The sequence below is a fragment of the Ascaphus truei genome, chromosome 1 (genome assembly GCF_040206685.1).
Source record: "Ascaphus truei isolate aAscTru1 chromosome 1, aAscTru1.hap1, whole genome shotgun sequence".
Taxonomy (NCBI): domain Eukaryota; kingdom Metazoa; phylum Chordata; class Amphibia; order Anura; family Ascaphidae; genus Ascaphus; species Ascaphus truei.
The window spans coordinates 209229904-209252013 of NC_134483.1; the positions used below are offsets into that span (position 1 = coordinate 209229904).

Consider the following 22110-nt stretch of genomic DNA (forward strand, 5'->3'; position numbering starts at 1 on the left):
ATATACATACACACACACATACACACAATTCACCTGGGTTTAATCTAAATTAAACTAGTGCTGCTATTAATAACATTGTCTTATCTTTGACTGCACCTTTTAACATAAAGACATCTGAACATATGAATGTGGTTGCCTGAGTCTTGACCTAATGGTTCTTTAATTGATTGAATTCTTCTGTTTTTCTATTGAAGATGTGAAGAGTTCTAATTTCTATACTGAGACATCTATGATAGCCTAAGCAATCCTTACACATGCACAAAATTCATTGTGTGTCCTCTCATTTTTCTGGCACCATAATGTCTCCTGATTGGCCGTTCTCTTACCCTGCTCGGAAAACCTACTCATCAAATGACATTTGAGATGTAACAAATTATTATTAATTTTTTTTTTCTTTAAAGCTCATTGGCTCATACTTAAGCACACATAAAATATGTACATGTACTTGAAATGTAGGTTATGGGCAGTAAAGAATTTGTTCCCCACTGGTTAACCAAAACCCAAAGTAAAACATATGAAAACTTTTTTTTAAAAATGCAAATATTACAATTTTCTTAACAGCAAACAAATTGCATTTCTATACATATATATTTATTTGGAATATTGCAACAAGTTTACTCCCCCAAACCATCCCATATACAGCATCATCATAAACAATGTCTATGAAACAGTTTACATGAAAAGTGCACAAATGATTTGTAATTAGTTTCAGTAGATGATGGGAGTCCTCTTTGGTGTGAGGTTGATTCTGAATGACTCACATTCGTGGTTCTTTTTCTCTTTCAATGTCATATCACCATCCAGAGATATGAATGCTATCATCACCTTGTCAAAAGAAAACAAAACAAAAATAAGGACCTTCTCCGGAGGCCTCTATCCCCATTGTATCGCGGTGAGTCAGCAACATATTACAGAACAATATTGTGCTGGACCCTCCAGCTACTCAGATGAATTCATGCTACAAAATGATGCAACCTTAAACAAGTCCATGTGCATGGTTAGTCATAAATGTGGCAGAATATCTTAGCAGAGCCTTTGCTTTGGTATTAAATAACATTTTTATTTAAAAAAAAAGTATTTAGAAATAAAGCTATATATTTGGTGGGATTGAAAAGGTTAAGTCCTCTTGTCCTTTGAAATATGTTTCATCCCAACTCATAAATAAATAATGTCTTTCCTGGTCTCTCTTCCATGCCAGGATCAATATCTCTTAACATCTTACTTATTTTATTACTGCTTTTGGTTTTCTGGGACTGATTGAAAGTTGCTCAGAGGAAATCTTTGGTTTTGCTTAAGTGTCCGTGACATTTAATCATGACTTTCCTTGCAGTTTAATTCCAACCAGTCAATCAGTTAATCCACTTCAATTGATTCTGTGCTCTCTGTTATTGGCTTGCACTCATTGGGCATCCTCTGATGTCGACTCAGCTGGGTGGCCTGTGTGAAGCTCCTCTCACACCTCTCGCACCTAGTGGAGGCAAGAGAGAAAATTGAGACCGTTGAGCCTCTCTTTTGGGTGTCAGGATTTTTCTCATTCTGTCTAATAAGAAGAGACACTCGAAAGTGGCTTCAGATTTCACCATCCCAAAAGGTTTAATTGGTGGCTACCACCGATGCCTTGATGACTATGATAGGGCATGGCCTGTCTGATTCAGATCAGAGGAATCTGTCAATAGGAAGGGGGAAGGTGATTTCTCCAGAGAGGTCTGTCTTGTCCCAGCTCTGATCACTGCCACATCAAATAGATAAAGAACAAAAAGAGATTTTTAGGAGTGAGCCATCAAAGAAGCAGCTCGTCTGCGGTTTTCTGCTCTGTAACCTCTAGAAAGAAATTGATGACAAATACAATTTCGCCTTCTGCTAATTTAAAATCTGGAATTTAATATCTGAGGTCCTAAAAAAAAGGCCGCAGAGTTAAAGAAGAAGAAATGATAATCTATGTAGAAACAAAAAAAAAAACTAATGTGATTGAAACATAACTTTTGGAGATCTGTTTTGCAGTGCCACATATTTGTAGAAAATATATAGTGTGATACACTCTCTGAGAGTAAATATATGGGCATGTAACCATGTTATCCATATATTATCAATTGTTTACCTTTACTATTAATTATGAATAGAATAGGGTGGTGATATGGCTTAGAGATGATTCAGCTCTGTTTTGTTTCTTACTCAGACTCAATTTACTCTGGAATGTGAAGCCCTGTTCTTTCTAAAGGTAAACAGTGCCTACACGTGTCATAATCAGCATGAGAGCTGACATGTTCAATGTTGTTATGCAAATGTAAAATGGAAAAGGGTATATACACAAGAAGGGCAATGACAGGAATGATGACAGCTGTTAAGTATAAGTATAGTATATATAACTCTAAGAACAAACGTAATTGGTTTCAAAGAAAGTGCCAAATGAATAACTGCTTGCTAAAAGTGTAATCCCACTAAACATGTGCTTCATGTCATAGAGGTGCCTGCATCGCTGACTATAACGACAACTAAGATGTTACAACTGGTGTAGAGAACAAAACTGAGCACCATGTACAGTAACTGTTAAAGTCAAATAAGCCAAAAGAGTCGAGTGTAAAGTATGTAAGATTCTAATAAAGAGTGACTTCCAATGAGTGAGAGCGACGTCAACTGATTGATGCGTTTCATGCTAAACCTCCAACAAGACAGAAAGAGAGAGCCAAAAACAGATCTTTTTATAAGGTTTATAGAACAGGTTCACCATTTTTGAGTTATGTGTGAGTTATGATACACCTGGTAGATCACTGTGGACCACTGTTACTAAAGCTGTGAGATGTTTCTATTTTTCTGTTATGTAGATCTTTTACATTTTTGGTTTAATGTGCAAGCCTGTTATTATTTTTACACAAACATTATTAATGTTGGATGATTTCTCATTATATGCTCAATGCAGTCATTTTTCGCTGACTTTAAAAATACTATTCTGTAAACTTCGATATGTGACTTATCGACTGGTAATGCATTTTCAAAGTGATATTGCATGTGTAGCTAATTAGAAATCTTCGATAATGCAACCTGACAACCTAACTATGTAACTATGTAACTATGATAACATGGCAATATCGCTTAGAAATGGTTTCTTACTGATCGTTAGCACTCTCCCTCAGACAAGCTGTGCGGTAGCTCCAAAAATGCCCAAATTCGCATTTTATGCCAGTACCTGCTATTCAGGTAGCTTCAATATGCACATCACGGCTTATGTGAAGGGTAGCGAGATAGGATTTGGGATGTGCATATGAAGGAGAACATTTTATTTTTACTACATAAGATTGATGCTGGGGGTCTCCGTAGCGGACCCACATTCAATTCAGCTCCAGAAACCCCCTGCTTCAATCAAATGTAATCAAAATAAAATTACAGCCCAGCTTCATTACCTTAGTGTCTGGTCATAAGATGAACGATCTGAGGGTTGCCATACTCAAAGGTAATCTTAAAACACCGAAAGAGAGACGGTTGCATGAATACAAATTTATGCAACTGTTCGGGACACTTAACGGTGGCCTAAACAGAGATCGAAATTTTATGAGTCATTACTGACACAAGTGAACTCTCTTCCCATTAGCGCTAAAGGCCATGTCTGTACATACTGTGCTATATGTATGCACACTCAGCTGTCTCTTACACGTACTAATACTCCTTGTTTTGCCATCCCTATACACCAATAGGGACCACATAGTATCCACACACACTTTTAGTTATGCTACTATCTCTCACATTTCCACACCTACCCACACCATTTATATTAACTCCCACTCCACACACCCCTTTTGTAAAGCACTGTATACACTGTGAGCTCTCCATTCATTTATATTCACACAGATACACACACACACACTCTTACATCACTTACTTTCAGGAACCATTTAACACCTCTAGCCATAAATCTCATCCACACCGGGGGAAGGACAAGCACAGATAACATTCCAATAGACAGTGTTTTTAAGTATACCCTTTGCTTGCTTCATTCATTGTAACATCGCCGGAAGAAGAGATCAGTGTATCTCGAAAGCTCGCACAAATAAAAGCATTTCGTTAGCAACAGAACGGTATCATCTATTTATTTTTTGATTATTGAAGCTCGGCTAACACGGTACTGATACATATATATATATATATATATATATATATATATATATATATATATATATATATATATATATATACTGTATATGTATACTGTAAGTAAGGATATAGGATAACGTATCTGCCATCTAAATTTAGCATAGATTGAACTTGTTGGCTGTATATCTTTTTCAACCTTATCTACTATGTAACTATGTAGCTAAATATGGCTAATAGTGCTTTTTCACATTTATGATTGGGGAAAAAAAACGCCATTAAAAAAAAAACATACTACAAGAGATTACAAAATAAACACTAGAAATAAACCCATTGATTGTCACGGTTGTTACCTATGCCTTCAATATGGGTACAGATAGCAACATAGGAAACCAAAAGGCAACCTAAAATAATTTAAAAAAACACAGATTACATTAAAATAAACAGTAGCCAAAGAGGCATTGATTGTCAATGTGGTTATCTACACCCTCAACGGGGAATAGATAACAACATTGGCAATGAATGGGCAGCCTAAAAAATACAAAATTAAATACAATACAATAATAGTGTTTCTTACCCTTACCGGGATGAAGGTTCATCCTTCTCATCCAACTGCGGCACCAACCACTCTTGGCCCACGAAGCAATGATCCTCATCTTGAAGTACAGTATAATCCGCAGAAGTCCGCGATCCTCTATTGCTTGAAGAAGAGTCACCGGTGAGTAGATCTTATCTTCTTTCTTTTCTTCATATCTTGAAAAGGTTTAGGAGATGTCGCCATCTTCTTCCTGTCAAATGAAACTTGGCAGGCCTTATATAAGGCCTGTGATGTCACATTTGACTGACAAAGTAATTCTCTGCCAAACCTGATGCCTAGACGCATGGTACATCCACCAATCTAATTGGTGGATGTACCATTTATTAGTCAAATGTGACATCAAAGACCTTATATAAGGCCAGTCACATCTCATTTGACAGGAAGAAGATGGCAAGTCAACATCTCCCAGACCTGTTCAAGAGAAGAACAAAGAAAGAAGATAAGAAGAAAAGAAAGAAGATAAGAACATTTACTCACTGGTGACTCCTCTTCCAGAAACGGAGGATCGTGGACTTCTGCGCATCATGCTGTTCTTCAAGATGTGGATAATTGTTTTGAGGGTCAAGAGATGTTGGTGCTTCAGTTGGATGAGGAGGGTGAGCCTTCATCCTAGCAAGGGTAAAGAATACTTTGATTGTATTTTATTGGTTTTTTTTTTTAGGATGCCCGTTCATTGCCAATGTTGTTATCTATGCCTCCGTTGAGGGCATAGATATCCACATTGACAATCAATTACTGTTGATCAGGGTCCTGAATTTTGTCGTGTACCAGGTACCCATGGAAAATGGGCAATTTCACCGGGCCGGGTACCATATACTTACCTGCAGGGTGAGGAAGAATGCTGCGGTGGGTGAGGAGGATGGTGGTGACTTCGTGGGAGAAGCAGCAGATGTCATGGTGGCGGTGACAGCAGCCGAAGTGCTTGTTCAGCTTGCAGGAGAAGCAGACACAGAGCAAACAGCTGTTGCTGGTGAAAGCCAGGGAACCATGTGACTGGAGCAGGAGCGTTCCTATTGGACTGCCGGGGAGGAGCCTTCACATGGTTCCCCAGCTCCCACCAGTATCAGCTGTGTGCTCTTTTCCTGTTGCTCCCGCCAGCTGAGCATAGACTTCGGCTGCTGCCACCTCCACCAGGACGTCTGCCGCTGCTCCCAGATGTTGCCGCGGTCTTCCTCACTGGTCTTCCTCACCTTCTGTCACTGGCTGCAGGTACGTTTTGAAGTATTTTCAGCTGCCCTGAAATTACCCAGTGCCAGTTCCTACACGGTGCCAGTCCCAGCCCCCTGCTACCGGGTCCGGGAAATTTCCGGGTAGCTGAAAAAGTGCCGGGTAAGCCGGGTACCGAGAAATTACCCGGTACTAGGTACATCACTACAATCAATGCCTTTTGGCTCCTGTTTATTTTAATGTTAATGTAATGTGGTTTTCGTTTGTAATTTTTACCTATGATTGCCTATGTTGCTATCTGTGCCCCCTTTGAAGGCATAGGTAACTACAGTGACAATCAACAGGTTTATTTCTAGTGTTTATTTTTTAATGTCTTCTAATATGTTTGTTTTTTTAATTGTGAATTTTTTTTCAATACAAATGGGCAAAACCACTATTAGCCATGTTTGGCTACTAGGGCTTTTACCCATTTGTGTGTAGTAATGGGGGTAGAGAGCGTGGGGGATGGGGTAATTGCTCCAAGGAGGGTGGTTAGGCCTTGCGGGTGCATAGCGGGAGGGGTTAACCCTTTAATTGCCATTGTGGTTACTATCCGCTAAGGTAATTGAGGGTTACTGGTCAGTAACTAATGTTTTTAGTTAAATGTTGGTGCCACGGAAGAGGATGAAGATGAGGAAGTCCTTCATCCTGGCAGGAGTAAGCACTACTTTTATTTACTCTATATTGGCTGGCTATTGGTTTATTTGTAATGCTCAAATGCACTATCTAGATAGGGATAATAGGGCTTTTGGCCATTACTGTATTTGTTGGGGGGAGGGGTATTGGGGGTAGAGGGGGTAGATAGTATGGGGTACCGGTTTCTCCAGCAAATGTAATTCTCCTGTGTCATATGGGCCGTGACGTGGGAACATTTAAACTTGCCGAAGATACCTGCACCCGATACGGGAGGCCTGTACCATGAGAAGCAGGGTGTCCCCGGACATGAAACTAATGCGTTCTGTTACGGAGACACCTTGATTCCATACTATGTTAATACAATTTAAATAAAAACAGCTTGATCACCTGTAAGAGCTGTGCAGGGAGATGCAGTTTCTTTCTGCACAGCTCTTCCAGACTGGAGCCAAATCGCTTGGGCATATTGCTTGAAAAGCAAATTCCAACTCGTGCGGTATGTCATTTTTGTACCAAATGGTATTTACCAAGCGATATATCTTACTGAATACCATTTTTCACAAAAAGCACACCTTTTGGTAGCAACATGCAAACATGGTCGATGTTGTAGTGGTAACATCGTAGCTATCTGAATAGGTCCCTAAGAGGTATATTCATTAAGCGCTCGTATGGGTTAGCACACCTTTGACTTGAATGAAAAATGAGGCTGCTACTATACGATAAATTATTATGACAATAGAAGATGGGGATAGTGCAACATAGCAATATAGACTTGGGAGGGTGAGGTTGGAGGAAATTCAATTGAAAGGCTTTTACTAGGAGGTGGGATTTTAGTTGAGATTTGAAGATAGGTGGAGTAGGATCTTGCCAAAAAGAGGGCATTCTAGAGATGGGGTGCTGCAGAAGAGAAAGAAAGGGTAGGGGCCCAGCATGGGGTCATAACCTCCATAAATGCTGTAGCCAACAATCTGCAAACACCAAGAAGAATGCGCCCCCAGCAACATCATAGGCAGGATATTGCTCTGCTCGGGGACCATTTGCCAGTAGGTAGCATAATTTCACCAATACAGGGTAATATTTGCAGTAACAGCAGCCTACACAATTTAAAACTGCACATGCACACAAAGTGCGCCAAAAAATCTCTAAAGAATTGTCACTAGGGCGCTGGCTCATTTAGCAAAACACCCTTGCCGGACTTAGTAATTTCCCCCTTAGGTGTTGTTGCAAAGAAAATGCCAGGTAAATTTAGACTAGCAACCGTAGTAAAAGCCACGGGCTTGGTGTGCAAGGATTAGTTAGAGGCACGCCTATTTAAAGCTGCTTAGCATTTTGGGGGACATAACTTGAATTGACTAACTGTTTCAGCAACCACAAAGTGCAAGGGGTTGGGGCTTTTCCTAAAAATGTGATCTTAAATGGGGATTCAGTTCTTTGCAAGATACACAAATCAAAACAGACCAGCTGGGTAAAGGAGCATGAATAAAGTTGTAACGGCAGGAAGGGAGCAAGATTTGCCCTGTTTGGCTGATTAAGAAGTATGCCCAACCAAGGCCGAATGGTAAGCGGCTTTCCTGGTGCATAGGGACATGAGATCACAGTCAAGGTATCAGTTTCAGAGTGTATTCAATTGCTGCCTGCTAACAGGTAACATGGACCCAGCGCTCTCTGCTAAGCACTAATGGGGAATAGTAGTAGCACTAGCGACATCAACTGCAGTAAGAGGACTTCCATCATATGAGATAAAGATAATAGGGAAATAGCAGTCCCACTGGTACAAGTTTTATATTCTTAAATTACAATAGAGCAGATGGACAAATAAAAAGAAAGGGGACAGGTGGATGTGTTCAGCTCAGGAGACAATGATGCTTTCAGGTGTGTGCTGCTTTGGCCATACTCTTACATTAAGAACCATTCCGTCTCTTCTTCCTTTTAGCAGAAATGGTGCCCATGGAAGGTGGGGCTGTTGGGGACCTTGTACATTCCTGAGTGTAAGACAGACCATATAGTCTGCCGTTAGGGCCGCAACATGGAAGGATATATCTGCTTTGGAAGGGAATTAGAGGTGTGTGTTAGAAATACCTGCTGCCAACATTGATTGTGTTAGAAGGGAGGCACAGAAGACCAGATGGGGTATTACTGCACCATGGCAACAATAACTTGTGGAGGGGAAAATCATTACACTTGTCTTCAAGATGCTGGCAAATTTCATCAGGTTAAGGGCCATATTGGAAATGTGTTCTTCATCTGGTCCGATGCTATACCAAGAAGGTTATGAACTTTGGACATTACATGTGCAGCCAGGTTGGCATGGATAAAGTCAGGAAAAGAGTATACAATTTTCATGGGCTCCGACATGTTCTGTCTACTCTGAGGTCATGGGCAAAATGGTCACATAGAGCTATTTTAAAACAGCTCCAGCTAGCAAGAGTGATTGGATTTTTTTTTAAATGAAAGGGAATCAGGGAATAATTTTCATTCTATTACGTTACATCTGAAGCCAGAAGTCATCATAACAATAGCTGCCAGTGGTCTTGTGAATATAGTAATTATTTGAGGAAACACTAGTCCTACGTGTTTCCATTCTACACTCAGATGAATCTATTTTTATGCAGGATATCTCTTTTTAGCCATTAGTTTTAAAAACATGTGAAGCAAAATATGCAAAGCATTGTAGTTGTTATTTGAATTTAGGCGTATGTTCGGTGACCGTATCCTGTGTATATGTAGGCAGTTTTGTAGTATCATTAATACATCGATTTTTCAGCTTGCAGAATACACAGTCCCATTATTGTTAACACTGTTGCAGTTATCTCCTGTTATCAATTAATAGTTGATACAATCAACGTGTAGTTTGTACATAAGTTTGCAATCTATTAAAAAATGTGCACCTTTTTTTTGCACAACTTCAAAAAGATACTGAATTGCCAAGAAAAAAAAATCAATGTACAGGTCACATGACCATAAATTCAGGACACATGGCCCTTTTTGTATATTGGAATTGTTCCAAAATTCTGGCTAAATTTGTGAAATTGTGAGCAATGGCACCTTTTGCCCAAATATGGCAAAAACACTAAATGCAAGAGAAAATCGTGAGAAAAAGCACATTCGAAGACATTCACACATTGCGAATAGTATTAACATAAAAGTGGCTCCCAAACTTTTCCTTCAATTATAATAATTGTGTAGAGAACCAGTGCAGCTACTTGGGTAGCGCTGGTCATAATTATATTTATCGATATATACAGTACAAGATATATTTTAAAAATTCTGGGCTATGATGTAAAAATAAACCATCACTGGCAGTGCTAGAGATGCAGAAGAGAGCTGCATAAAGTGAATTTGGAGGGGGTTTGGGAGCTATGACTGAAGTTATCAGTGATCACCAGTGGTTCAAGAACTCAGCTGAGAATCTTTGTGCTAGGATAGTCATTCCCACATATGGTTTCAGTAGACTAATGTAGCTCAGTGGAAGTCTCTCGGTGCACTATTCCTTAAAGGTTTGAGATTCCTATACAGTAGGAGAAGGCTGAATAATATGCTGTGGGTCAGCACAGCCTGGCCCATACATGTAAGTGGCAGCAAATTTGCAGTAGAGCAAACAGAATGGTGACAACTATTTCTGGTTTACAAGGTCTCAATCAGATGTAGGGTTTTTTGAGTGTCTGGTTGGTAAACTGAGAGTATTACCTAATGGTGGGTGAAGAGGTTGAAAAAAGCCTTGACTATATAATATAATGTGTTCAACTTATTATTTTCTTACTATTTTTTCATTATCAATACAGCTCAACCCCGTTATAGCACGTTCCGCTATAACCCGGATGCACTTATAACGCGGTTTGAGCATGGACCCCGAATTTAAAAAAACTGCATACATTGCACACACACTGCACACTGCATACGCGCACTGCACACACTCACAGCACCAGCACACACTCACAGCACCCACACTGCACACACTCACTGCGCACTGCATACACTCACAGCACACAGCACATAAAGCACACACAGCACATGCATACACTCACAGCACACTGCATACACTCACAGCACACTGCACACACTCACAGTGCACTGCACACACTCACATCACACTGCACACACTCACAGCACACTGCACACACTCACAGCACACAGCATACACTCACAGCACACTGCACACACGCACAGCACACTGCATACTGTACACTCTGTGACGGTTCAGGGGATTCCTACCCCTTCTCTCAACCTCTCTATCCCTACCCCTGCCAACCTCCCTTCGCTTACCCAGTCCTGTCCCGCTCCGACAACCTCTGATGCCGTCCCTTTGCCTCAGCGCGCGCCCCACAGGTCTCGCGCACCCGCGCGGTCCCCGAGCCCCTGCGGCAACGCTCCCCGCTCCCAGGCCTCCTCAGGGCCCGCTTCCATTCCCTCACTTCTAGTGGCGGTCCCCTCTGTTCCTCCGTTTCCCTCCGCTGGTGTGCCCGTGGCACGGCTCTTCGCGCGTCCCGTGACGCAGTCTGTGTGTGCGCACTCTCAGTTTACAAAGGGCGCGCGCACACGCTCCTCTTCTAGGGCCTGTCAATCTCTCTCCTCCTCCTCCCATGCCCTGCAAGCAATATCTCTGTCTGATCCCTCTCTCTCCTCCTCCTCTCCTCCTGACTTATCCCTGTTGTCTCCCACTTCTCTCTCTACTCCTCCTCTCTCTCCCATTGGTGTTCCCTCCTTTATAATCCCTGTCTGTCCTCTCTATGATTGCTCTGCATAGTTCCTGTTTTCCCTGTGTGTGCAGTCCTATGCTTTGCTCTCTCTGTGTTCCAGCCTGTACCTGCTCCTGCTTATCTTTGTATTCCCCTGGTTTTGACACCTGCTCGTCCTGGACTAACCTGCTCTCTGTTACCCTTGAACCTTGCTACGAACTCTACTCTGCTGACCTCTGGAACCCTTGGACTTGGCTTACGAACTTGACTACTCTGCTTTCTGGATCCCTGGACTTTGGCGTACGGACACTACCATTCTTACGTTATACCACCAAGACGTTGCAAGTATATTAACTATTTTCCAACAGGCCCAGCAACGCCATACCACACTCCGGGCTTGCCCCCACTGCTGTGGGTGTGTGGTAATACCATTTCCACCTCAGTATTGGGTCTTGCCAGGTCTGCGGACATACAGGCGTGACACACTCACAGCACACTGCACACACTGCATACACTCACAGCACACTGCACACACTCCACACACACACACACACACACTCTAAGCACACTGCACACACTCACAGCACTCCTCTCTAAGCATACAGCACACAGACTCCAAGCACACAGCACACTCCAAGCACACAGCACACACTCAGCACACTGCACACACCACACTCACAACACACACTCACAGCCCCCCCCCTCTCCCTACCTTTGGTGTTGGCTGCAGAGATCTGAGCGGAACGGGGCTGGCGGGGGTTGGGGGTTGGAGCAAGGCTGGCGTGGGGGGGGTCGGAGCGGGGCTGGTGGGGGGGGGGTCAGAGTGGGGCTGGCATCAGAACAGGGCTGGCGGGGGTGATTGGAGCGGGTCTGGCGGGGCTGTGATTGGAGCGAGGCTGTAATTGGAGCGGGGCTGGCAGGAGGGGATCGGATTGGGGATGGTGGGGGGAGGGATTGGAGCAGGGCTGGCGAGGGGGATCGGAGCGGGGCTGGGGGGGGAAGTGAGGCTGCTTATTGAAATGCAGGGGAGTTACGGTGGCTGCTTGGGGGCGTGTAGGGCTGCCGGCGCCTCACTCCACCTCTTCCTCCCTCCTCACTCCTCCCCCCTCCCCCCGAAAGGGCACGCGGCGGCCATTTTTTTAAAAATGTGCGCGACCCCGGTAATAGCGCGGTTGGATCGGGTGGCCCCCGAGGACCGCGCTATAATGGGGTTGAGCTGTATTTTCTATTTGAACCTTACAGCCCCCTTTATTCATGTGTGTATATAGCTATGTATAATATCTAGGCACATAAACTAAATGGGAAAATATTTTCTCAAATATATATATGTAGAAGGGTCCCCCCTTACCTGCCCACATCGCCCCTGCATTGCTCTGTCAGATCGAGAGAAGTTACGGTGGCAATCTTGGAATGGCTCTGCATGTAAGGAGCGGAACTACAACTCCTAGAAGCCTCTGGGTTGAACACAAGGGCCACCCCAGCCAATTGGGAGTGAGCGGCCATATTGGAGATCCAGCTCTCCTCTGTGGGACTGAAGACAGCATGGGCAGTCCTGACGGAAGCAGCAAGGAGGAAGGTAGTGTCAGCTTCTTGGACTAGGCCAGATCTTGTCCCTTAGGCCCCAGATAGCCCCTGCACCATGAACAGAGTATTGTAGGGATAGCCCAGATAGGGACTCTCCCATTAAAGCTGCAGCAGCACTACTGCGCAGGTGGACGGACGTCCATGCGACGGACTGTGGCCTGGGACCAGAGCTAAACGTGGCAGCAGATAAAAAGAATCCTCCAGCTGGAGACTTCACTGCGGACCGCACCCTGCATAATGTGAAAGGGGAGTTGTGTTGGAGGCACCGCTGTGTGGGACCTGATCCATCCTCCTCTCACTAGTCCCTGGTCAGGCCTGTGACCAGGAAGGTACCAACGTGTTACTGGTGTATTGTATTGGTGTGATATATGCTATATACTGTTACAGTAAAACCGATATTGTTTTTACTGATTGTATTGGGTCCCATGAGGAGTCATCCCGCCAACGCTGGGATCCCTCATAGGTGGAGGAGCTGCACTAAGAGAGAGAGAGCTCACCCCAGGCTCCTAAAAGCGGAGGCTCAGGCCTCCTGTGAGCGTACAGGTACTTGCAGCACGAGTAATCACCCGCGGTTTCCCTTAGCCAAAGGGAAAAGGGGGTTACATATATCTTTAGATTTCTGGATATATACTTATTTACAGCAGCTGCTAAAGCACCCCAGCATGGGATTATAAATAAGTTGTGATTCGTTGATTGTCTTTCTGGGAATATTTTCAGCAGGCTTTTCCACTGTTAAAAAACTGCACTGTGATCTTGACAAATGTAAAATGTCAGATTTAATGTATCAGACCTATCAGCTCAATGAAAATAACTCAGAAGTATTGATCACCTAATGATTTTTGGTGTATTCATTAACGTGTACGGGCAGATCATCTCCTCAGAGCGCCTGAAGTGCTGATGACACATTAGTGTATTGCTGATTGTTTATTAGAAAACTGATTAGTTAGTGGATTGGTGTGCCAAAATATACTACCTTTTATTGCATGACAAACTTGGAACTAAGGCATTTAGTACTTTTTTTACATACCCAATAAAAAGTTTACACCACAGAATTAGGTAGCACTGTGTGAAATACAACGTTTAGTTTGAATTTGGCCAATGCTATTTAACAGTTGAAATATTTAAATTTAAAGGAACTTTCTAAAAATGATTTTTAAAAAAGAAATAAAAGGGGCTAGCATCTTTAATATCTTTAATAAAGAATAACACAGGAATGTGTCAAACATGTATCTACTGTATTAAAAGCTGTGATAAGTTCTATTTATTTATCAAGTTCTCGGTTTCCTATTCTGGTTGCTAGTGTCCAATTGAAGACATTTCTTAATTAAGTTTCTAACATGATAACAATGATCTATTAGGATGATTGGTTTATGTCACCTTAGACCTACTGTACCAGTATTTTTCAGTGCTTCTAATGGTAAATAGAACAGAAAGATGCATACCATGCTATACTGTACTGGCTCCTAGTACAGCATTTACACTACAGAATAGCAAATGAAGCAAAATAGCAACAAAGTCCTTCAATAAATTGGCACACTTAGAGGTTTATGTTTGATATAACTCACATTAGCTATGCTGCCCTTTTATTTTGATAATATATGTTTACTGTAGTGCCAACGAGTATTCTAAAACAAATCTGGGGCAATCACCAACAAGACCCAAGTACATTCTGGGTACATGCTGGGTACATGCTTGGTACATGCTGCAACATTTCCGTGACATTTCTGCTGACAGACTAATGGCCCATCGGATTAACAGTGGGGGTCCCTGGCAGTCCCATTCAAACTGAATGGGACAGCCAGGGACCCCTGCTGTGTTAATCTGATGGGCCATTAGTCTCTGCAGAAATGTCACTGAAATGTTGCAGCATTTACCTGGATCTTGTTGGTGATAGCCCCAGATATTCCAAACCAAGTTTAAGGCATTTTTTAGAATACTCGTCGGTGCACCTGTATGTTTTTATGGTAATATGTTATATTATGGAAAGGATAGCAATATTTGCAGCACTTAATAGAAAAGGATTCATTATTCAAAGGGTGCCAAATAGCAACACTAAGAATTGCTAGATAGAGTCTTCGTGTCTGATGCTAAACTAAAACGGTTTTGAACGCTGGCATCGAAGGAAGGCAGGCATAGACTAGATGTTAAAGGATTTGGGATGTCGCAGCAAAAGAGTAACTAATTCTACAAATGTGTAATGCCATATGTTTAATCTCTCTGAAATTATTTTATTTAAGATTAAATTAAAAAATGTCGATGTTTGTATGATTTACCTACACGTTTCCATATATGCATCCATGTACATTTGTATTTATAATTCTATACTTCCCAGTGTGATTAAAAGAAGGAAGTTATAATGTCTGTTTAAGGACTTGAAATGATTTAGGTTTTTTTGCAAAGCACATTGTAGACTAATGGACTTCTTTAGTTTTGCACTTTTTATGGCAATAATAGATTTTAACATGAATGCCACAGGCCGCATTTAAGAAACCCTATAAATAATTTACTGCAAACAATAAGCAATGCAATCCTTACTTTCTAACAGGTTTTATTTTTCATTTTATATCTTTGAGAAGAAATTGTCGTAAAAAGGTACTTAAATAAAATAACTGTTATCATGTAAAACTAATATTTAGAAGCCAAAAGATGATTTGCATGCAATTCAAGTTGCTTTCAACTTGAAGGAAAAGATGACACATTTGTAAAAATATAACAAAACTGAAACAGTATAGTGGACTGAATCGGGTTACAGATAAGTAACACCTTAACATTAAAATAAATCTATTTTCTGTTTTGACCTCAGAACCTCTTCAATTAATTACTAAAATCTATTTACACAGCAGCCACAGGAAATCAATTACATAACTGCCGGGGTTTTAGCTTTGCTTTTTCTATTTCTCGTAACAACCCCGTAATGGGTGCTTTTTATCAAAGTCTCCCATCTGTAAAACTAGCGTGGTACAGCACTGATGCAAAAAAAACAAAAACAAAAACTGTACCAGATTTACCATAGCAAGAAATCCTATTGCTTTCTATGGGCTCTTCTTTATCTTTCATTATGCTAATGCTGTTGTGTTTACCATTTTTACACCAGTTTTGCAGCCAGTAGATTGTGATGGACATATGCCAGTATCTGCTTTGTTTTATGGGTAGCAGAATAGGTTTGCCGTTAGAAGAGGCACATGTTGGGCCTTTTTATCATATTCTCCTGGCTGCAAAAACTGATGCAAAAATATCAACAGATAAACTGATGTGTGCCTCCACTGGCAGGGTGTACCGAATTGCCACGATCCAGCGGCACCCAGTGACTATCAGGGGTAGCGGGCTACCGGTTTGATGGAAACGGGAGCCACCATAACCCTGGTCCAATCTGATATGGTTTGCCAGACCAACCATATACCTTTTTACAGATATGTCAAACTAGATATTCCTGTTAAAAGCAATGGTATTTTTTATCATTTGATAGCTCTTCTGTGCATAATTATCGCCTGCTTTCATTGTAGCGAGACTAATAAGTAGCTCACTTGATCATGCTTTTGAAGTGGAGTGCTACGAGGAAAAACCTACCGGAGATCTATGCATTAAGGCAAGGGTGCTCAACTCTAGTCCTCAAGACCCACCTCCCAAAAGGTCAGGTTTTCAGAATATCCCTGCTTCAGCACAGATGGCTCAATCAGTCCCTGCTTCAGTACAGGTGACTCAAGCAGAATAGATGCTGTGCTGCATTGTTATCCGGCATCTGATTCTTGATGTCCTGTATACTGTACGTAAAACAGTTTTGCCAGGTATATGGGGATGTAAAGCTCTTCTTGCTAATGAGCGGCATCACATGCATGAAAATGTGTTCACTCGTATCTTGGCAGAGCTGCTCGCAAAAAAAGTAAATATTGCTCCCTATTTTGAGGAAAGTTGGCATATTTGAATCTTGTGTTGTTGCAAGAAGTTTATTTGGGTCAGTATTTCATTGTGTGCTGCAGTTTGCAACATGGGGAGCGTTGAGTGGTAGAGTTAGTGATGAGTTATGTGATGAGTTATGTGATGCATGTACTACAATGGGATGCATCAAATTTTGCAGCTATGTTATTATTTCTCCTTTTATTCTGCGTCAAACAATCTGCCACATCAAAAGATGCTTAAACCGCTTTGTCTAACATTCTGCAACAAATGCAAGAGACTATTTCTTACATGTGATGCAACAATTTCAATAACTAGGTGCAGTGTCAAAAACATATTTTTGCATTCATACACAGATTGTTAAAATCTGATGTGAATGAAACACACTGATCTTTGCCTTAATACAGGCAGTCCTCGTTTTACAACGCTTCGCTTTACAACGAATGGCTTATCCAACGCTATGCAATGCATACCTATATTCATTTTTACAACGCCAAAATGGCTTATCCAACGCTCTTACGACGCTTTGCAACGTTGTGTATGTGTGTATATATATACACATTCACATAAACATTGTTGCAAAGCATCGTAAGAGCGTGTATATATATAATATTATACTATATAATATTATACTATCTAATATATTATTTATTTTGTTATATTATATATATAATACAGTATATACACTATATAATTTATGTGTGTGCTGCATATCTTATTGCCTGCATAAAATATTTGGTGTATTTTTGTGTTAAAAATGCCTTCAGGAACGGAACCTTACATTTAAACAGTTTTCCTATGGGAAAACGTGTTTCGCTTTACAACGTTTCGCTTTACAACGCCATTTTGAGTAACGCATTGTGTCGGATAACCGAGGACTGCCTGTATAAACGAATGCCTACATTTCTTCAGATCACCAATGATTTGTTTCTGGACTTATTTTAGATGTAATATGTCATAAGGATCAAATAAGAGCGTGCAATCTCTAAGTACATTTATATGGCAAAAAGAAATCACTGTAAACGTACATTAAGGTGTATCAAGGCAACTGTGTAGCAAGAAGATAGGAATTATAATGGTGTGGCCTTTTCGTCAATGTATAATGTATATGGTCTCTTTGCATGTGTTCTGCCAATTTGCAATTTGGGGCATGTCAATAGGAGGCATTACCTGCATGTGTCAACATGGGATGTATCAAGCTCTGTGGGGGTTACTGGCTTAAGTCTCCTGGCTGCAAAACTGGGGCAAAGTCTGGCCAAAAGAATCGCACCAGATTTATCACAGGAGAAACTCCCTTTGATTTCAGTGGCATTTCTTTTCTTTGATGAATATGGTTCTGTTTTTTTACTGGTTTTGCCCCACTTTTGAAGCCGGGAGACTTAAGTTAATAGACCCGTGTGTCTCACTGCTTATGAATCTGAGCCAGATGTACCAAGCTTCGCAAAGCTTTACACATACTGCATGACACAACAAAGAGCAAAAATTGAGCAATGGACCCAAAACACACTTTCCTTTGCTATGTTACATCTCCCCGTGAGAGAAATACATTGCAAACATCATTCTTATCATTTAATCACAAAAAACGCATTCTACTTCTGCCAAATGTAACAGGTTTAGTAATGAAGTTTGATACATCCCATTGGCATGTGTGTGTGTGTGTGTTCGTTTAGCTAATCAATAAATCCTTTTGACATAGTAATTGTGAAGAACTTTAACTCCAATTTTGCATTTGGGAGGTGCGTGGTAATTTGAGGGGCTGTATCAAAGTCCCCCAGCTTCAAAACATGGACAAAAGTGGAGCAAAAATCTGCATCAGATTTATCAATGAAAAAATGTTAAATAGGATACGGCGGGATTTTTGCTGTGATAAATATGTTGCTTCCATTAATCCAGTTTTGCCCAAGTATGCCCCTGGGAGTCTTTGATACATATTCCTCCTGGTCTGTAATGACTGCATATTTCATTACAAAACATGATTTATTTGTGTGAAACGGAAAGGTGAACGTTTGCGACTGACGTAAACTTGAATTGTTTTGAACAATAATGCATTTGAATCAGTGGATTTGAATCAATTCAATTTTGTAGGTAAACTTGAAGCAGAGAGGCGTTTTTATCTTACAACTTTAGTGTAATATATAATTAAGGTTCTTTTCTCCAAATCTGCCTGAAAACACCATCTTAAAATCTTAAAGATGTCAAGAGTAGGATTTAGGAATAAATGATGACACATTTGAATGGGAGATTTTTGATTCAGAGTTAGTGGAAGAAAATAATGGTCCAAGAGGTTTAGGATTTAAAATGATCTACATGCTAATTGACTCTATTCAGATTGTTGAGCATGATACATACAAAACTCAAACATCTCACTGTTTCCTTCAGACATTCAAATCTGATCCGTCCACTGCAGCAAGAGCCTACAATGTAAATACTAAGCAATATATTCTGGGCTCCTCCAGCATTGCTGGCGTTTACATAGCGTTCTTGAAAGTTGATCATTGGGGATTGTACAGTCTTTAGGGAACATTTCTAGTATGTTGTGGGCCAAGTAGTGTGAAATAAAACTGTCAGGCTATGGTCATAAACCTATGAATCCCTTCCCCCCCTTTGTTATTCACTTGTATAAAGGACCTGATACCTTAAAAACTTACTTAAATGGTTTTTCCCCTGTGTGCGTCCGGATGTGGTTGTTTAACGTGGTTGCGCCAGCAAAGGCTCGCCCACAATAGCCGCACTTGAAGGGTCTATCGCTGGAGTGGGTGACAACGTGGTTCCTTAATTCTGATGGCTGGGAGAAGGACTGAGAACAGTGTCCACACTGGTAAGGCCTAAAATAGATAGAAACACAATTGAGCTGTTTCTATATGGTCTCATATATGATACTTAGCAGGAGGGATAGCATACACGGAAATTACAAAAATAGTGTCACTAAGGTAAACATTTTTTTTTTAAAGTTTAAATAGTTGGTCAGCTTTTTATAGATACCATAATCTACTCTTCACCAAGACCAAAGTTCAACAAACTTTGATAATCAACAAATATTTTGCTACTGACATAGAATGTGTTGGACAGGTGTATTATAGGCCACTTCATGATCTAATAGCACGAAATGAAAGTGGAAGTATGAGTGTGATCTTTTTCATGATATTTTATTAAAATATGCTTAAATTAACAACAATGCATTAATCCTAATACTTCCCATGTCAACAAGCATGTTAATACAAATGAGAGACTAATCTTAGCTAGCAAGCTTATTAGCCAGAATGAAATTATGTACTGTATGCTACAGTTCATTGAGGCATTCTAACTAATAGAGATTTTCCCCTTGTATATATTTTTTTTATTATCATTGATATATAAAATGAGAAGGACATCAGTCTTGCAAAAAAAGTCTTGACAAATGGCTGGTGCCCAAAACGTTGAGTCGCTCTGGGCAAGTGTGTCAGCGATGTGTTTTTCATACATGCATCAAGTCACTTTATGCATTTACCTTATGCATGTTTGATATTTTTTTACTGTATTGTGGATTTATTGGAGGATGTTCCCTTTATATGGGGATATTGAGACTATACCAGGTTACTCTATTTAGATCGAATTTGCATATGTTTCTTTGTTCACATTGTGGAATATTGCATTTACAATTATACAGATGTTAATTCTGTGGTATAATTTTTCACAGTAATTGTGAGTGCACTTATCTATATTATCTGTATGCTTTGCTGCTGATTTCACTCTACCTCAGACTCTCTGGGTCATAACACCTGAATCGCCCCAAAGGCCAAATGGTGTCAGCCGTTTGCTGATGTTACAGCTGCTCTGTTATTGGTCTTGGGTAAAGTGTTTCTGATGTATATTGAAGCATTGCCATCTTCACACATTACCTGCTTTCACAGCTCTAACTTTGCATAATCCCATTTACATCTTCCCAACACTAACACCTTTACATAACAAGCAGCTATCTGAAACACACTAGCCTTCTCATCCTTGTATCTTATGTTTTCACTTACCCTTCTGTATAGATCGGAAGCCCCTTGGGGCAGGGCCCTCCTTACCTTCTATAACAATGTATGTTAATATTTGTTACTTTAATGCTTTTTGTCGTCCAACCCTATTGTATCAACTTTCAGATTTACTAACACTGAAAAAATAATTTAAAATTCTTTCATTATCTAATCCAAATAAACCACTAACCGTCATATGTTAAAGGAGTTTAATCTTGGTGACAGACACACTTTTTAAAAACATAAGGCACTTAGACATATTTCTACGTATTTTGTAAACTAGCTTGTTAGCATATTAAAATGAGGCATGAGAGGGTTTGATTTCCTCAACCTACTCCATGTGTTCTGATATCATTATATGCAGAACCAGAGTTTGCACAAACATAGTTCCCTCTGCCACCCCTCTTTATCGGGCTGCTAAGTGGGGGTGGGGGGCTAGAGGTTGTGCAAAAACTTCAGTGACAAGCGCTCCCCCATTCAGAAGCCCAGCAGAAAACATAATTCTTCATTCCCAAGAAAACTGAAAGATCAACATTTTTGTTTTAGATACAGTATGACTACATTACATTTGCTTCTGCTCGAGGTAAAGGAAAGTATTCTTTGCTGCAATGCCCCATTTTTGGTCACAGTTCAAATGTGAGAAAAGTGTTACATCTGGTGCAGACTATTAGCAAGAGAGGTTAATACCACCCCAGTCCTGCTGGGGAGTTTTTTTGATGCCAAGAAAGAAAGAAAATGACAGAGGCACCACATCTGATACAGTCCGTTACAGTATTGGTGTTAGCAACTCCTCCCTGGATCCTCCTGTGGATTATCACCAGGGGGAAATTGATGGAAGGTGTCTTGATCAACATGATATAGTTACATAGTTAAATAGTAGATGAGGTTGAAAAAAGACAGGCGTCCATCAAGTTCAACCTATGCTAAATTTAGATGACAGATACTTTAACCTATATTTCTACTTGCCGTATATTTATCCAGAAGAAGCCAAACAAAAACCTCAGTGAAATATAATCTAAAAATATCTCATAAGGGGAAAAAATAATTCCTTCCAGACTCCAAATATTGGCAATCAGATTACTACCAAGATCAACATCCTTCCCATGTTTACTTATTTGGTATATCCCTGTATACTTTTCCTTTCTAAAAATATGTCCAACCTTTTTTTGAACATATCTATTGTATCTACTATCACAGTCTCCATGGGTAATGAATTCCACATTTTATCTGCCCTTACTGCAAAGAATCATTTCCTTTGTTGCTGGTGAAATCTCCTTTCCTCCAACTTTAAGGGAGGACCCTGTGTCGTTGGTACTGCCCTTCTGATGAATAGTTATGTTGAAAGCTCCTTGTATTTCCCTGAATAGATTTGTATATAGTTATCATAATTATATTGATGGAAATAGACATAGAGTAGGGGCCTATTAGCTCCAAAGTT

At 40.6% G+C, this 22110-nt stretch overlaps 1 protein-coding gene across 1 annotated transcript in view; it reads right to left on the reverse strand.

Moving 5' to 3' along the window:
- Positions 1-770: 770 nt before the first annotated feature.
- Positions 771-22110, reverse strand: part of PRDM6 (PR/SET domain 6) — a 191593-nt gene continuing 170253 nt past the window's right edge. The window contains exons 7-8 of the mRNA XM_075577180.1: positions 19323-19499; positions 771-1468 (exon numbers count right to left, since the gene is read on the reverse strand). Coding sequence (XP_075433295.1) covers positions 1354-1468; positions 19323-19499 — 292 coding nt within the window. The 3' untranslated portion in view covers positions 771-1353. The remainder of the gene's footprint in view (positions 1469-19322; positions 19500-22110) is intronic.